This window comes from Myotis daubentonii, chromosome 1, assembly GCF_963259705.1.
Source record: "Myotis daubentonii chromosome 1, mMyoDau2.1, whole genome shotgun sequence".
NCBI lineage: Eukaryota > Metazoa > Chordata > Mammalia > Chiroptera > Vespertilionidae > Myotis > Myotis daubentonii.
Window position 1 is genome coordinate 33,607,818 of NC_081840.1, and position 19,324 is coordinate 33,627,141.

The 19,324-nt window shown below is 37.0% G+C and overlaps 1 protein-coding gene across 1 annotated transcript in view; it reads right to left on the minus strand.

Annotated features, from left to right (window-relative positions):
* The window catches only part of LRRC9 (leucine rich repeat containing 9), an 86,167-nt gene that overhangs the window by 20,074 nt on the left and 46,769 nt on the right, over positions 1–19,324 (minus strand). The window contains exons 19-26 of the mRNA XM_059694735.1: positions 17,935–18,069; positions 16,730–16,907; positions 13,894–14,114; positions 12,444–12,566; positions 8,421–8,551; positions 6,333–6,441; positions 5,526–5,665; positions 1,780–1,916 (exon numbers count right to left, since the gene is read on the minus strand). Of these exons, the coding sequence (XP_059550718.1) occupies positions 1,780–1,916; positions 5,526–5,665; positions 6,333–6,441; positions 8,421–8,551; positions 12,444–12,566; positions 13,894–14,114; positions 16,730–16,907; positions 17,935–18,069 (1,174 nt within the window). The remainder of the gene's footprint in view (positions 1–1,779; positions 1,917–5,525; positions 5,666–6,332; positions 6,442–8,420; positions 8,552–12,443; positions 12,567–13,893; positions 14,115–16,729; positions 16,908–17,934; positions 18,070–19,324) is intronic.

Sequence of the window (19,324 nt, forward strand, 5' to 3'; positions counted from 1 at the left end):
TTCCAGGGGTAGGTTGTCTTTTTTTTTTTTTAATGTCAATGTATCTTTTAAAAGATCTGACATTGTTATGTTCAGTTTTTTGTTCTTTTAAGGCTAATTCTCCATGTTTTTGACCCAACTGACAAGGACCTTTGATAGGCAAAAATATGCATTAAAAACTTAAAAATGGTCTAGAAAAGTCTGTCTTTCAGAGAAAAATTATTATACTTAGATAAACTATGCAGTTATCTTCCTATATGTCTCACAGATGTATCTCCCAATCTTTCTTCTATGTCATTTAATAATTATATTTTGTTTTTAAATTAAATTTATTGGGGTGACATTGGTTAATAAAATTATATAGATTTCAAGTGTACAATAGTATGCTGTATATTGCATTGTGTGTTTACCACCCAAAGTTGAATCTCCTTTCATCACCAAATATTTGACCCCCTTTATTGTTAGACTAATGTTCCAAACCCTGTTTTTTTTTATGCCACTTTTCTAAAAATTTACAATTCCTACCTATTTTCAACTACAAAATGAGCATTATCTATAAGATTGATAATATTTAGAAACTTTATAACTCACCCAGAGAACTATATGTTCTGTTTTAGTTAGGTTAGTGCCTTTCCAAGTGCTGGCCCATAGACACCATGATCTTGGCCTTATGACTCTCTCCTTCCCCCACACCCTCACTTGAAAAACTCTTGGTCTTGCTCACTTTTACTCTAAATTCTTTCACTTTTTCAGACTCCTAGATACATAGAGGGGTCAATGTTTCAATTTCTCTAAACTTCTGTTGCACTTAAGTTAATGACACATATTCAGAACTTAATTTATTTTTGTTTCAGTATATTTCTACAGGTGGATCTTAAATTATTTTAGAGCAAAGATCTAAATTATATATAATAGCAATAATTTAGTATTTCTGTATCCTTTCCAGTACTTAGCACAATTCTGGGTTTAGTAAGTTCTTGTGAATTACTCATTGGTTATTTTTTATTGTTTTAAAAATAGAAAAAAAAAATATATGTGCCTAAGCGACCGTTCGAACATTTGACTCTTCAACCGGTAGCTATGACGCACACTGACTATCAGGGGGCAGATGCTCCTACCAGTAGTATAGCTTGCTTCTGGGGTACGGCTCATCGGGACTGGCCGAGATGGGGCAGACACGCCCTGGAGCTCTCCTTCAACCCCTCCCCACCCTGATCGTGCATTGGTGGGATCCCAGATTGCAAGAGGGTGCAGGCCAGGCCGAGGGACCACACCAGTGCATGAATCTGTGCACTGGGCCTCTAGTATGATATAAAAGTAAATTATGTTGTAATACTATACTGTACATAGTCCTAGGATATTGCATTTTCTAGGGCTATAAAATGTTGCATTTTCTAGGGCAATATTCAATAATCCTAGGATGTTGCATTGACATTATTTATGTAAATAACCCAAGAGAAACCCATTTGTGATCACTAAAATATTTTCATCAGTGAATCTGTTTTAAGTAAATGTTGAGGCTTGTATTTGCTTATCAAAAAGGATGATAATCAAGTCAGTTTTTTACAAATATATTTTTATTAATTTCAGAGAGGAAGGGAGAGGGAGAGATAGAAACATTAATGATGAGAGAGAATCATTGACAGGCTACCTTCCACATGGCATGTGCCCTGACCGGGAATTGAACCCAGGACACTTCAGTCCACAGGTCAACGTTCTATCCATTGAGCCAAACCTGCTAGGGCTATCAAGTCAGTTTTTAATAACAAAGACTTATGTATTAACAGTGTTGCTACTCACCCTGTAGAAAGAGGAATTTTAAATTTCTTAGTCTGTTTAGTTGCAGCTGATTTAAATTACAAATTCCATTGTAGCCCAAATGAAGAACTTCTAAATTGTGCATTATTGGAGGCAAATTTTCATTGCTCATTATATCTCTGAAACACACATGTAAGTTTGATTCCATAAGCTTAATTTCAAACCAGTTATATTATAAAAAGACAGCCTGTATATACTTATCTTAAATTGAAGATTTTTTAAAAGGATGAATTTCTTAATGTATCTGAATTAAACTGTAATAAGTTGTTTCTATATTTTATATAATAATTTTATAATCTTTAAAATATTTTCATATGGTAAAGTATAGAGTTACTTAAAATAAAAAGCAAAAAAAAAAAAAGTGCAATTAGCCAAGAAAGAGAAAAAAATGTATCCAGATTAGAAAGGAACAAATAAAATTGTTTTTATTCTAAGGTAATATGATCTTATACTTACAAAATCCTAAGGAATTCACCAAAAAACAAACAAAAAAACCCAATCCCCTAACGTCCCCCCACATTACTGCACTAATAAATGAGTCCTGCAAATCACAGGTTAAAAACTTAGTTTACAAAAATCATTTGAATTTCTATAGATAAGCAAAAAACAGGATGAAATTAAGAATTCTATCTACAATAGCATAAAAATAATACAATACTTCAGAAAAATTTAACAAAATAAGTGCAAAATGTATACACAGAAAACTATAAAACATTGCTGTGATAAATTAAAGAAGCTCTAAGTGGAGAAATATTTCATGTTCATGGTTTAGAAGTTTAGCATTACTAAAATGGCAGTTCTCCACAGATTGACCAATAGATTCAATGCAATCTCTATCAAAAGCCCAGCAGCGCCCCCTCCCTCTGAAAATAGCCATCTTAGTCTAACAATTGTAAGGAAATTCAACGAGCCCAGAATATCCAAAACAATCTTAAAAAAAAACAAAGTTGAAGGGTTTACAATTCCTGATTTCAAAATCTATATATATAAAAGCCTAAGCGACTATTACAATTGAACAACCAAAATGATCAGAATAACTGGAACTACCGGTCAACCAGTCGCTATGACACACACTGACCACCAGGAAGCAGACACTCAGTGCAGGAGCTGCCTCCTGGTGGTCAGTGCACTCCCACAAGTGGGAGGCTGTTCAGCTGACCAACCCATTCCAGCAGCCCACCAGCCTGGTGGTAGCCACCCACTCCCTCAGTAGTTCTGCAGGTCCAATCTCTGGAGAATGGGCCAGGCACTGATGGACCAGCACCACCAGCTGGATCCCAACAGCGCCACTGGCCTTCTGGAAGTCGGCCTCAGGCATCACAGCCACTTCCCCTCCCTAGATGTTCCGCAAGGAAGATACAATATAAAAGTGGCCGCCAGGTGGCTCCTGACAACCAGCACAAATGTCAATGGGATGGATCCGGATCCTGGCCAGCAAGGGTGTCCCACTGCCCACCTGGAGGGCCGATAGCGTTCCTGACCCCCCCCCCCACCCCTCCCATACATAAATTTGTGCACTGGGCCTCTAGTTCATTATAAGCTGCAGTAACCAAACCAGTCTGGTATTGGTAAAAGGATAGATACATAGATCAATGTAATAGAACTAAGTGTCCAGACATAAACTTCTACATTTATCATCAATTGCTTTTCAACAAAGGTACCAAGACAAGTCAATGGGGGAAAGGATCGTATTTTAAATAGCACTGGAACAAATAGATAACCACATGCAAAAAGATGAATTTAGACTGCACATTTTACCTCACAATATGCACAGAAATTAAATGGTTCTTAGTCCTAAATGTAAGAGATCAAACATTAGACTTTGGCCCAGTGATTGAATGTCAACCTATGCACCAAGAGGTCACCAGTTCGATTCCTGGTCATGTGCAGGAGACAGACGATTAATGTTGATGTTTCTCTCTCATCGATGTTTCTATCTCTCTCTCCCTCTCCCCTCCTCTCTCTCTAACATCAATGATTTCATATATTTAAAAAAGAAACATAAAACTTTGAAGAAAATGAGAAAAATCTTTGCAACCTTAAGTTAGGCAAAGAGTTTCTAGGAACAATTCACAAATCCCTATGTGTTAGAGAAAAAGTTGATAAATTGGACTTTTTTTAAAAAAAAATTTAGACACCATTTAAGAAAATAAAAAGTCACACATTGAGAGAAAATACTTGTAAATCATTTATTTAATTATGTGCTTATATCCAAAATATATAAAGAATTCAATAATAGAAAGTCAAACAAACTAATTAAAATATAAGCAAAAGTTTTAAACAGTTCACCAAAGAAGATATAATAATGGCTAATAAGCACATGAAAAGCTGCTCATTAGCATTAGTCATGAGGGAGATGCAAATTAAAACTATAATGAAATTGCACTTCAAAACCACTAGAGTGGCTGTAATAAAAAATACAGACAATAGCAATTGTTGGTGAGGATATGGAGAAATTAGAATCTGTATAAAGTATTGTTGTTAATGCAAAATGGTGCAACCAATTTTGAAAATAGTTCGGCAGTTTCTTAAAAAGTTAAACATTAAATTACTATAAATGTCTACCCAAGAGAAACTGCTCAGGAGTTTCTCTGGTGGAGGTGTCAGGCCTGGGCAAGGGGCCGATCCGGCAATTGGAGGGTGATGGTGGTTGACGCCTCTGGCTGAGGCGTCAGGCCTGCTCAGGGGGTGGAGCTGGCAATTAGAGGGGTCTGGGGTTCCCCTGCCCAGGCCTGACGTCTCTGGCCGAGGCACCAGGCCTGGGCAAGGGGCTGATCCGGTGATCGAAGGGTGATGGGGGTCGATACCTCTGGCTGAAGCGTCAGGCCTGGGCGAGGGCGGAGCCGGCAATGGGAGGGAGATGGGGGTCCCCTGCCCAGGCCTAAAGCCTGGGCCAGAGGCGTTAGACCTGGGTCGGGGCGGCCAAGCTGGTGATTTGTGTGAACTACAGAGGAAACACCTTTTCTGACAGCTCATTGGCTAAGCTCCCTGTATGCCACTGGTAATATTCTTAGTAACTTGGGTAATAAGAATCCAAAAAGGTGATCTAGGGTTTTTCACCACACTCCTGGTGAAAAAAATGAACGTCCACTGCTGGAGGGCTAAAAAATGTCATATCCTGCCCTAGCTGGTTTGGCTCAGTGGATAATGCCTTGGCCTGCTGATGGCAGGGTCTGGGTTCAATTCTGACCAAGGGCATGTACCTAGGTTGCAGGCTCCCCCCTGGCCGGGGCCCAGGTCAGGGCTCATGCAGGAGGCAACCAATCAAAGTGTTCCTCTCACTTTGATGTTTCTCTCTGTCTTTCCCTTTCTCTTCCACATTCTCTAAAAATCAATGGAAACATATCCTCAAGGTGAGGATAAAAAAAAAAAATAAAGAAATTATTATATGAAAGACACATCTTGAAAATGCCTAAAGAAAGTTGTCATTTTTTCATGGTGAAGAGACTGGAGTCTGTGTTGATGAAAAAACCTTGCTGGCTGCAGTGACTGGCAGTGGCTGCAGCAGCAGGGTGATGGGGCTGGTGTCTTCCCCTGATCAGCCCGGTCACCTCCTACAACGGGAGGCCAGACTGTGGCTTAGGCCCGCTCCCCAAGGGACATCCCCTGAGGGCTCCCAGTATGTGAGAGGCGGCAGGCTGGGCTGAGGGACACCCCCCCCCCAGTGCACGAATTTCGTGCACTGGGCCCTTAGTTTATTTATAATTGTAAAAATAAAAGGAAAGTACCTGTTTATTTTTGAGTTTCCTTGCTGTCCATACCCACTTGAAGACACTTTCTGGTAGAGCACTTGTCTGTTGGTCAAGTGATTCTGAGGCCTTAGTCTGGGTATGATTGATTCAATATGATTATAGTTGAGGCATAAGACCTAGCAAAAGAATACCTTATTAGTCAGGCTATATATATATTTATAAATATATATATAGTTTGAATTAGCATCTCAAAAGCTATTAAAATGGATGGACTGTACAACATAATTTAATAATATCAGTGTTAAAATTACAAATTTTATATTGCAAATTGTCTGGATTTGGCTTTGAATTTTTAAAAAATTATTTGACATGCTGGGAAATGACATTTTAAACAAAATAATGGAGACAAAAGAAAGCTGTTTAACTTTCTCAATCTGCACTGATTTCTCCAAGCCTGATTTAGAGGAAATAACTCTTTAGTTGGAGAGATTGCTATTTCCTTATGTTTAAAAGACCATAAAATGGCTCAGTCTAGCTATAGGACAGGATGCCATGAGGCTGCTTTGAGAACTGCAGTGTCCTCTGACTTCGTACCATACCCACTCACTATAGAGGCAGCCTTCCATCCCCATCTCCTACACTGCGTAAGATTTACTGCTTATAAGACAATCACATAAAACTGAGGTCAACCAAAACAACTTTGGAAGGTAATACTTTTTCTTGTTTGGTGAAAAAAAAACTTTAGGAATTGTTTTTCTTTAATAATATGAAAATACATTTTAATCCAAAGTAAGGAAGATTACAGCTTTCACTGAAAACTTTGAAAGAAAATTTGTGATTTACCTTCACATTAGGCAGATAGATTAATCCACTGAATGAGGTAAGATTATTGTTCTGTAGGTTCACATTACACACATTTCTAAATTGGTCAATTGGAATCAAATCCACGGTTCTGAATTTAGACAAAGTAAATACAGTTACAATTTTAGTAGGAAAATTATTTAGGTGAATCCCTCATGTACAACACCAAAAGCATTTTAAAAAATCTCATCTGACAAATGCTATAAAAGGAATTGCCTTCATGTAAAATGTATGGGCCAAATGATGAGATAAATACATTTTTTGGAGGAGCACATATCTAAAAAATATGACATAGAATTTAATTGTTTTAAAAATGTCTATTACAACATAACACTATCATAAACGAAACTTTAAACAACATCTTCAGTTTCTTTATAAATTCACATGTTCATGAAATCATAGTGAAGTTGATATGGTAAATCATAAGATTTTCAGATTGTAAACTGGAGAGGCTATGAGTGAAATAGGTTATTTCTGAAATGCCAGGAAGAGGTTAGGAATGGAAAAGAAAAGGTGAAAGCAAGTGAAATCTTTGACAGCAGGCTTTTTTGAGAGATCTGAAAACTTTTATTGCATTCCACTTTGTAAGAATGTTTCAGTAATTAAACAGAATGCTTTACTCTTCCACCTCCTTTGAGTTGTGAGAAAGAGCATAAAGCTAAATAACCTTGCTACCCACTTCTTTAAACAAATTCGAAACCCTGAAATTATAATTATGACATACTTTTATTCATTCAACATATTTTCGTTACTATTTCATAAGTGCAGACAATATGCTAGGAAAGGTTATAGCAAATATGAAAAGACACTGTCTCTGCCCTCACGGAGTGGGATCCAGAAAACTGAAATGAAGAAAAATTGCTATAACAGAGTTAGGTGTAATGGCATTTTTAGGAAAAGAAAAGCGTATTTGGGAAAGTCAGGAATTACTTTGCAGGGGAGAAGGATCTTAAAATGAGACTTGGAGAATTTATAGGCATTTGTTAGGCAAATTAGAAAAGAAAGAGTTCTAGGCAGTGGAAGAGGCATAAGCAAAAGCAGAAACATGACACATCATCTTATGGTTGAGATTGAAGAACTATAATATTTTAGGATTTCTGGAGCACAAAGAGTTATAGGGCACTAGAGGTAAGGATTACAAGAGATAAAAATAAACAGGTACTTACAGCGTTTTCTGTGTTGTGCAATGGAACTTTAAATGTTATTATGTAGACAATGGAAAGCCATTGAACAATGTTAGCAAGGGACATGTTCTGATAAACCTTGCATCTTAAAAGGTGGTATGGATTGTAGACGGACTTTCAGGAAAGGTTATATATGACAATAAAAGGTCAAGAAAGTTTCTAAAATTGTTTCTTTCCCAACCTAGGCTAATGGTAGTGACTATGGAAAGAAGAGGGTAATTATGAGACATACTTAAGACATAGACTCTGTAGAACATGGTGATTAATTAAAAACGAAGGACAAAGGAGAGAGAGAAGTAACTCTTAGTTTTTTTGGCGTGGGCAACAATACGTAGATATTATTTTCTTGATGGTATCTAGAAAGCAATGGAATATTCAAGTGTGGAGCCTAGGTTTGGGAAAAATTTGGGGGTCATTATCAAAAATTAAATCCTTTTATTGCCTCTTCTTTTTCCTTATTCTGTGTGTGACTAGTACAGAATAAGGAAAAAAGATAGGCAATAAAAGGATTTGTTAACCAGGAGGACAGTGATGACATTCATAAGAATAGTGTCAGAGGAATGAAGCTAGATTGCATTAATTAGGGTGATATGATGTGAAGAGTAAACTTAGTGTATTCTAACTTTTAAAAGCTTGGTTGTAAAAGAAAAGAGAAATACAAGGTCTTAGAAAGAGATTAATGACATTTTTAACCATAGTGTGTGATGATAAAAATTATAAGAGTATTTCAAAGGGTGGCAAAGTTAGCATGAGATTTTGAAGTAAGGTAGAAAATTTTCTGAATTATAAGTTATATTTGGGTAGATGTATAAATTATAAACCTTAAAAACTGATAATAATTACATGTTTAATTATAATATCAAACAACATATAAAAATGTTTTTACCTGATGGATGATGAGGTCCAATTTAATTCTTGCATTTGGGTGAAGTTTGAATGTCCTTGTCGTTCTGCGATCATGTCAGAAGTTAGTCTGCCACCAAACAAATCTTTTGCACACTCAGTCTCTGGTGGGTCCTATATATGAGAACATTTAGAAAGGAATGTCTTCCCATACAGATGACTAAATGACAGTCATTCTTTGGTTCCTGGTCAAAATGGAGTGGAACTCATTTCTCTCTATTCCTCCTATTAAATACAACTAAAACCCCTGCACATGGTATCCTCCTATATAATAAAAGGCTAATATGCAAATTGTCCCCTAGGGAGTTCGATCACTCGCTATGATGTGTGCTGACCACTAGGGGGTGGTGTGGAACATGGCGGGGGACTGGGGGCGATGGTGGGGCGCTGAGGGAGCGAGGGAAGGAGGAGGCAGGGAGGCCAGGAGGAATCAGATTGGCCCTGATTGTCAGCCAGGCCTAGGGACCCTACCTGTGCATGAATTTCATGCACTGGACCTCTAGTATAAAATAAAGGAGACTGAAAGGTACAGTGAAGACAGACCAACCAGCTAGGGACCTTGGGACTTGAGGAATGACATTGTGGCGAGTTCCCTGGTGCGTTTTATTTATAATAAAAATATATGTGTGAGGTCTTCATCTATTGTTCCTGGCCAAACCATATGATCAGGCAGGAGGGCAATGGAAGCCTGGCCTATTAAAGGGATGCCCATATGGGGCATGGCCCTATGGAAATTTGAGGGATACATTAAAGTAGGTCATGTTAATACCCGTTAGAACGTCCTTCTAGGTTTGGAAAGTAATTGGAATTGGCAAGCAGATATCACCCTATGCTTAGTTAAGGTGGCCATATGGGCCCACGAAGTAGGTGAACATTGGAAGGTCTATAGCAATGCAGAGATGGACCTAATCTGACAAAGAATGCCAATGATACTGTTCTGTCTGCCAGCAAAAGAGAGACTACAGATGGACAAGTTGTAGATTCCCCTGGGGGAAGGCCCTGAACATAGCTGGTAAGTGTTGTGAGTGGGACAGTGATGTAAGAGTAAAGGAAATACACAGAAGTGAATTCTTCCTTTAGACCTGGGTTTTCTTTTTTCCTCATGTATGCTGAACTAGGTGTTGGAGAAGCTAGAAATCCAAAAATGCCAATAAGAGAAAACATAAAGTCCACAAAAAGCCTGCTCTCTGTGGTCACAAGACTAAGAAAGGGGAAGCCAATTAATCAGAAAACTTAGACAATAATGGGTTTTTTCCCCTCCAAACACTACAAAATAAATTATGGCCCCAAACAGAATGGGAGCAATGAAAAAGAACTTGAAGCCCTACCTGGCTTGGTTCAGTGGACAGAAGGGGTCAGGGTTCGATTCTGGTCAAGAGCATATACCTCGGTTGCAGCTCGATCCTGGCACATTTATAGGAAGCAACCAATTTATGTGTTTCTCTCTCTCTGTCTCTCCCTCTCCCTTCCACTCTCCCTAAAAAAATGAGTCAAGGGGAAAATATCCTTGGGTGAGGATTAACAAAAACAACTCTAGAATCATATTGCTCTTCTATTTCCCTGGGCACATACTTCTTATGGCTTCTTTTCCTCTGTAAATTTCCTAAATGGAAGTTTTAAAGCCTCACTTGGATTTATTTACTTCCTCTACTCTCTTAATTTAGACAATATTACATATGCTTTTGGTTTTAACTATCAACTTTCTTCAAATTACTTCCAAATCTAAACAAATGTAAATTAAATTTCCATAATTAAAATTAGTCCTGTGTATTCAACTGCTTGCTTGGCCTTTCCAGTCAGATGATCCACTATCATATAAAACTTAGTGTGCTCAACATTAATCTTATTTCTTAAAAGTGCTTTTCTTCTTATATTCATATTCCTGTTGTAATATCTTTTACTAGTATAGACTCAAACCTTGTAGACATCTTTTACTCTTCCCTTTCTTTGTCCTTTAAATCCAATTGATTACTAAATTCTGTTAGTTCTCCCCAGTATTTCTCATACCTTTCAGCTCTCCATTTTAAAGTCAACTCCCCATGCCCTAGCCAGTTTGGCTTGGTGGATAGAGCATCGGCCCGCGGACTCAAGGGTCCCAGGTTCGATTTTGGTCAAGGGCATGTACCTTGGTTGCGGGCACATCCCCAGTAGGGGGTGTGCAGGAGGTGGCTGATCGATGTTTCTCTCTCATCGATGTTTCTGACTTTCTATCTCTCTCCCTTCCTCCCTGTAAAAAATCAATAAAATATATTTTAAAAAAATAAAATCAACTCCCCTTGATTCAGGTTCTCCGTACCTCACATGTAGACTATTCTAATAGTCTTACTGGTCTTTCATCTATTACTGTAAACACTTCTGTTAGATTAAAGTTCCTAATATATAGTTTTGAATATGTTACCCCCCTACTCAATCTTTTGCCTTCCCATTATGCCTCAATTAAAGTCTAAATTATTCAGTCTGGTCTTCATGTTCCATTATTAATTCATATACTTATACTCTATCTCATCCCACAGAGAATGTGTGGCAGCTTACAGGAAGCACATATAATTCAACAATAAAATGAAAATAATAAATAGTGGAGATGGGGTCCAAGAATGATCTAAGTGAAAATAGATAAAAACAGTGTAGGGACAGATAGACCATAAATCCTACAGGGTTTTCTGTTATTGAACCATAATTTGTCCCTGAACTTTTAGGTAGTCAAAGTGAAAGGAACAGTAGTTAAACAACACTCATTGTCAGTGAGCAGAGCATAACTTTTCCTTGGGGGAAAAAGTTTTCCCACACTTATTTCTAAAAGCACTTTCTCACGTGATCCTTCAATGAGGGCACAGAGAGATAGGAAGGATAAGATCTTTGCCACTATGATTTGAGCACATGCGTTTCCTATGTCTACTTTTAAAACATCCCTCAATGAAAGCCAATATCTAAATAAAACCCAGTACAAGATTTTAGAGAATTTGTTTGTGTTGGGGGAGAATGTTTTTGATTTTCTATTTTGAGGAGTAGATGATCTGTCCACTGTGCCAAACCGGGGAGGGCTTCAAGGCCTCTCTCCTTGCTCCCATTCTGTTTGGGGCCATGATTTATTTTGTGGTGTTTGGAGGGAGTAAACCTATTCTTGTCCAAAAGTTTTCTGATTAATTGGCTTTCCCTTTTCTAGTTTTGTGACCACAGAGAGCAGCAGATTAGAATTAGCAATCTTCTCAGAGCATCTGAGAGTCCCAAACAGTCATAACTATCTCTCAATTTTCTAGATTAATGAATTTTATTGTTTGGCAGGAGCCAGGCAGCGTTACACAGGAGCCCTGTATTAACTTAGTTGTTACAAAATTCAAGTTTCTAAATATTGCTTTCATATTTAGTCCTGTATTATTTTTCTTTACAGTTTACTGGTAATGTTGACATATCATTTGTTGGTTCATTTACTGGTAATGTTGACATATCATTTGTTGGTTTAAATATATTTTTCTTAAGTATAATAACTGTATTTTCCAGGAAATAGGAAGCTATTTTGGAGTCCAAGTGGATGGTAGGACTCCAGAGCAGTTTTTTGGTAGGGTTCCAGAGCAGTTTTTTTCTATCCTGTTCTATAAAATTGTGCTCTTTATTTTTTAGGCATTGAATTAGTGGGTGCAAATGTAGCCAGCATTTTTCTTCCCTGCCACCTCAATTCAGATGATTAGAATTGGCCAGAGGAGGAGGATGAACACACAATACAGTGTACAGATGATGCACTGTATAATTGTGCACCTGAAACCTGTATAGTTTTGTTAACCAGCGTCACCCCAATACATTTAATAAAAAGGGGAAAAAAGAATTGGCCAGAGGAAAAAATTTGAAAACCCAGGTCCATAATGTGTTTTGGAAACCTAGATGTTAATAAGCATAGTAAGTTTGGGTATCATACTAGAGATAAAGAGTGTTAAATATAATTATGGCCTATGAATATGTGAATATTCATATATTCCATATGGACCAAAAACTGAGTCATAAAACAACTTACAATTGAGATTCCATCCAAAGCTTTCAGTTCTGGAAGATGAAATATTACAAACAACCGGTAATTTTCTTGATTCCATACAATAATGTTTCCATACACATTTAGAATGACCAAGTTGCATAAACTCTGGGTAATAAAAATACATACATTTAAAGTTATACATATATATATATAAATCTCATATTTTTTCCCTTTAAGAGTTTATCCTTGAATTTTAATATTTGAATTACTCTATCACTTTATAGTGATTTGAGTGATTGTAAGTATACTATTTAGTACAGGTGTTACCCATTCAGACCATTAGAGTCCAATTTTGTACAATATGACCAGAATCCATTTTTGGATGCTGGTGCTAAATGTATGATCTATCAGTGGTAATAATTTGGAGGGAATTAAGTAAGTTTAAAAGAGTATATTTTGTTTATGGAATAATGGCCTATTAAATAGTACATATATGTGCATAGAGATATAACTGGGATGGAGAACACTGCCTTCTGATGAGGGATAAAACTAAAGTGCTCTTACCTTCTGAGAGTGTGGCAGAATTCATTTTAAGGAAAATGTGCTTTCTTATTAGAGAAGACATTTTAATGTGCCCTTGTTGTGAAGAAATGGTCCTGAGTGGACATGGCTGGGAGAGGTTAAGGTTAGAGGGAGTGAAACTATTTTGTATCATAATGTAAAATGGTTTATTTTGTTGCTGCTATTGTTGATTAGGTTGCCTCTGCAAGCTTTAGAAGAACTATTTATATTGGGGAATAAGATGGGGATAAATCTGAACTTGAGGGAAGATGGGAAATGGACCTACATTTTGTTAGGAGATAAAGTCCTAGAACTATGGTATAAGCAAAAGAAAAGGGGCCAAGGTGAGAGTTCCCGTGGTAGGAAATGGCCATTGAACTTTATAAGCAATTAAACCACACATTACATTAGAAATGAATTCCTATTCTGCATTGTGGTAAACTCCCATTTTATTCAAACTTTTAGTAAAGCCTATTATACAGTAGCTTGAATGAGAGGTTTCTTTGGGAGAACTACAGAGAGCAAAGCTAGGCAAAGTTGACCAGAAAGACAGATCCACCAGTAGGAACCAGTAAGGAAGTGAGAGATAATTAAGAATTGCTCTGAGAACAGGAAATGTTAAAGAATCTTACTCACTATCCAGGTTGGGAAATCTTTAGAAGTACTGAGTTAGGAGGAATGGGGTTTGGGTTATTTTATTTGAGTACTAAAAAAATTTACCCATGGAGGTTATCAACCTGGGGATATTGTGGTTACACATACATTTGTTTGTATGTATATACATAAATGGGATAAACTGTGTTATCCTTGATTATTATTTTCTTTTTACATTTTTCTGTATTTCCCAAATCCTGTACAGGGAACATGCTTTACTTTCAGAGTACAAAGAAACAATATTTTTAAAGACAAAAACATTACCCCAGATAGTCACCTTTAAATTGTAGATCTCCTGATTGAGAGCAACATAGTTATTGCTTATGTATAGTTCAATTAGAGTAAAAGCTTTTTGTAAACCACTCAATGAAGTGATCCTGTTGTTCTCAAGAGAAAGGGAGTGAAGATGAAGCATGTTATTAAAAGTATGCTTTTCCAAACCAGTGAGGAGATTATTATTTATGCTGAGGCGGGTTAATTTAGTCAGGTTGGAAATGCCTAGAAAAATAAGCAAATTCAAGAAAACATTCAGACAGCACTGAAAGGTTAATTTAAAAAATAACCATCTGGTCATTTTTCTGTTTCTCTTTTTCTAAATTCAAGTGGCTTTTCTGATTCTGTAATAGTAACCATCATCGTTTTTACTTTTATTTAAGGATATAATGTGTATGAAGTCCTAGCTAATGTATTAAATTCCAGTTTTGGAATTCTAAGTAGACTCATTCTTCTTAGCTGTTAAAGGAAGGTATTACATAGTAGGAAATAATAAATTTTGCTTTCAAATAAACTTCAAGTGATATAATTAAGATTTTTCACCATCACAGTAACACAGCGGTTCTCAACCTGTGGGTCGTGACCCCTTTGGGGGTCGAACGACCCTTTCACAAGGGGTCGCCTAAGACCATAGGAAGACACATATATAATTATATATTGTTTTTGTGATTAATCACTATGCTTTAATTATGTTCAATTTGTAACAATGAAAATACATCCTGCAAATCAGATATTTACATTATGATTCATAACAGTAGCAAAATTACAGTTACGAAGTAGCAACGAAAATAACTTTATGGTTGGGGGTCACCACAACATGAGGAACTGTATTAAAGGGTCGCGGCATTAGGAAGGTTGAGAACCACTTCAGTAACACAAAACTCTACACAAAGGTAAAAATAATTACCCCATTTAAAAAGAGGGTAAGGAACTGGAATACAATACTCTGGAGCATATTCCTCACTGTGGTATTATTTGCATTAAAAAGAGTCAATTAGGCTAATTCCACTTTTGTATGATTAAAAGTACTCTAGACAGAACTGTTAAAAAAAAATGCCACCTCTCACCACAATCTAACTCCTGTGTATGCTACATAGTGTAGGCACTTTATAACTGTAGATAGGAAGGTACAGTTGAAAGATAAGAGCTTTGGAGTCAGAGTTGGTTCCAAATGTATCACTACTAGATTTGTAAAATGATGTGACCTCTGAGCCTCATTTTCCTCATCCACAAAATGGACATACTAAAATCTACTTCTAAAGGGCTATGGGATTAAGTGGCATGGCATTTGAAGAACATCAATGATAGCTTTTGGCAAATAATTGGTCCTCAGTAAATTTTACCCACTCCCCTTTCCCACCAACTTCTATCACAGGACTATGCAATGCTGAAAGTAAATTGATCTAGGGTCTGTTAAGATAAAACCATCCAAGCAGAAATTCTTAAATGGATATTCCACCTATCTGTGTCTGGAAAAATGAAGAGAAATATCTGTTAAAGTTTAGTGGGGTAGCTATCTTCTCTGAGAAGTAGGTATAGGGAAAGTGAGTATAGGTTGGAGGATTCTTCCCTTCAGTGGGCTTATGGAAGGGAATAAAAAGGAAATGGGGTTCTCAATTATATGTACAAAGCTAAACTAACACCCTATTGTATAGGAATGGAAGACTAATGATGGTTTTCAAGACAAATGCCTGCGCTAGCCTCAGGAGTACTAACTGAAATCTACAGAGAGACCTGTGAATCTGTATATTCAATAATTAGTTCAAGTGATTCTTATGCTCAAGCAAGGTTTAGAAATACATTGTTAACAGCCATTAACATAAAGTATAACCAATGCTATTCATGCTGTTTTAAAAGATATTTAATATTTGCTTTTGCATATAGGATTTTTTGAAATAAAATGTTCTATTTTATGTAAAAGGTAGTACACACACATGTGCTAAAAATAATCCAAGAATTCAAAAGTGAATAAAGTATAAAGTAAGTCTTTTTTCCAGCCATGATTTCCAATTTTTACCTTCAGTCCTTGCAAAGGGCCTCTCTGTTACTAAAATGCACATCCAGAAATGTTTGATGCCCAGATAAGTATGTGTGTGTGTGTGTGTATGTGTGTGTGTGCATACCCAGACATTAGTGAAGCTGCCTAATTGTACTTGCATATAGATCCATATAAAAGGTTACATAGTACATTTGATTTTCAATCTCTTATGAATATTTTCAGTTTTGTTAAAGTCTTCAATTTCCAAATGTAACCTTAATTCCATATTTTGAAAAACAAACAGGGCTGTTTTATCTTTTTTAAAGCACCTCATTCATTCATTTTTTTCAACTCAATAAATACTAATTACTGCCTCGTTTGTAATGTGTTAGGTTTGGTAAGAGTTGGTAAACACTGGCATAGAGGAGAGGAGAGGGAAGGGGAGGAGGTGAAAGTCAGCTACCTGGGCTCATGATATTCAGCAGGTGGTCACTGAGCCCACTAATACAGTGGTTCTCAACCTTCCTAATGCCGCGACCCTTTAATACAGTTCCTCATGTTGTGGTGACCCCCAATTTCATTGTTAAAAATTGAACATAATTAAAGCATAATGATTAGTCACAAAAACAATATGTAATTATATATGTGTTTTCCATGGTCTTAGGCGACCCCTCCAAAGGGGTCGCGACCCACAGGTTGAGAACCACTGCACTAATAGGTGTTTAGAATACTCTGCTCCTAACCTTCTTGGCACTTCTCTAGAGCTTTTCCTCTTCAGGAATGGTACCCTCAGTGTCATTCATTTTTTGCTCTTGTCAATTAGATATTCATATTCTGACTTTCAGTTTCTCAAATACTTTACCTTCTATCTTTGAGATGCAGTTTCCATCTAATGTGAGCTCTTCTAAGTTAACACAGGATTCCAAGCCTTCCATTTTAGTGAGATTGTTGTTGTTGAATGATGCCCATTTCAAATTTTCCAATTTTTCTAAATTTGTGATTTCAAAGAGATGCTGCCCATCTAAATTTAAGGCAGTTATCTGTAGAATAATGAGTAGTTTATCTTACTTTTGAATCTCATCAATAAATTCAGTGTTATAAAAGGAAATGATTAGTGAAATGATTCAAATATGGTAGCATCCAAGGAATTCCTTCACAATATTATGAAGCCCTTAGGTTACAAAAAAGTAAAATTTGACAACATTTTAACTCCAAGAGGGACTTATATGGAATTTGGTCATTGTGCTGTGCCAGTCAGACGCCCACTGCAATGAAAGAGTTGTCCCAGCTGCTAGGAATGCTGTTGGCAGAAAGCTTTCAGCTTTCAGCCCCTTCAGGGACAGCCAGCCTCAGCTGCAGAGAGCTGCCTTGCCCAAGGTCATGCTCCAGCCCAGGTTGGCCCACATCCAATGACAGAGGGATATAAAGGCCTGGCCAACTCAGCCCAACTTGGAACAATTTAAAGGGCTATTCTAATTCCAGAACTCCCTGTGTCCCAAGGCTGTCACTGAGCCTGCATCAAAGCTAAATTATCTGTATATATTCCATCATAAAAATAATGCCACTAATATCTTCCATTTTCAAGGCACAGCTTTTCTTAACCCAGTTTCCATCTTTGGTAAGATATATAAGGGTGCTCTATGCAGCAAGAAGCTGCTGCGGCTCCAGAACCTTTCCTTTAACCGCAGCTGAATTCTAAGGAGGTTCCCCTATGCCCACGACAGGATTTTCCATCCCTTTTACCTTGCCACCCAAACTTTTGGTTTGATCTTTGGCTCCGAGCTTTCAAGTTTGCTTGCTTATTTTGACATATTATCAGAACCTGCTCTTTGATTTTGTAGTCTACCTTTATGCAGAAATCTCCAATTCTGTGGTGACTACTGTCAAGGCCCAGCCCCCATAACATAATTATAAACAACTTGATCTCCCTGTTTAATTTTAATTCAGCTCTTCCACTTTTCTGACACCCATCTGTGTCCTCTTTATGATATACAGAACAAAGCTAATTAAAAATCTATTGAAATTAAGCTTTTTTTAAAAATGGAGTTTAATAGAATTAGCCTTTACCTTCAAGTACCAGTTTACATTCAGATGTGCATGCGGTCCTAACTTCGAAATCTGCGTCAGAATTTTGGCAGAAGGCCATATACTGAGTATCCGCGGTCTCTCCTCTTTACTGCTAGAATGCCGTAAGAGAGATAACTAATACAATAAAAAACACATGATGAGTAAAGGAAATGACATGTAGAAGTTTATTTATATCTAGTTAAAAGTACAGTTTCCTAGCCCTGACTGGTTTGGCTCAGTGGATAGAGTGTCGGCCTGCAGACTGAAAGGTCCCAGGTTTGATTCTGGTCAAGGGCATGTACCTTGGTTGCGGGCACATCCCCAGTAGGGGGTGTGCAGGAGGCAGCTGATTGATGTTTCTCTCTCATCAATGTTTCTGACTCTCTGTCTCTCTCCCTTTCTCTCTGTAAGAAATCAATAAAATATATATTTTTTTAAAAAGTACAGTTTCCTAGAGGCGTGGCCCAATGAATAATTTTAAAATATGACATTTCCGTTGCCTTAAAATGTTTTCAATGTGTAGATAAACCTTAAATTATGTGCTTTATTTTTGTTTTAGCAGATATTTAACCATACAAATCATATTTATAAAATTGTGAAAGGAATACTGTAATACAAACACCATATAATCCATCCTGAAACCAGCTTAAGAGCTAGAATATTCCTATTACCCACCCTAATCCTTTCCTCTTTTTCCTCACAGGCCACCACTCAAGTGTATCAGTTGATCCCCTAAGAAGTGATCAAATGATCTCAAATTTTGTATCTACCATTTACTTACTTTATTGTCCTGTTTGTCTATCATTTAGTCTGCACATATTTGAACTTTATGTAAATTGAAAAATATATAGGAAGTTTTCTATGACTGGCTTTTCTGTCAACATTATATTCAAGAGACTCAACTATGCTGCTGCATGTAGCTGTAGATTATTCAGATGTCATTGCTGTGAGGGGGCATTTCCTATCAACTCTTCTGTTAATGAACGTTGGAGCTGATCTCAGTTTTTTGCTCTTATAGACATTTCTGTCACGAATATTATTGTGCATGACTCCTGGTGTATACAGTAAGAGTTTATTTAGAGTACATGCAAATATGTACCCAGTATATATGCTGGGTTGTAAGGTATATTTATATTCAGCTTTACTAGATAATGCCAAATTGGTTTTCCAAAGTAATTGTACCACTTGTAACATTAATTCAGATCTTTGCTAAAACTTGATATTGTCAGGCTTTAAAATTGTTGCCAAGTGGTGACTATAAATTGGTAAATCACTGCAGTTTTTCTTTTTTTTTTTTAAATCCTCACCCGAGGATATCTTTCCATTGATTTTTAGAGAGAGTGGAAGAGAGAGGGAAAGACAGAGAAATCTCTATGTGAGAGAAACACAT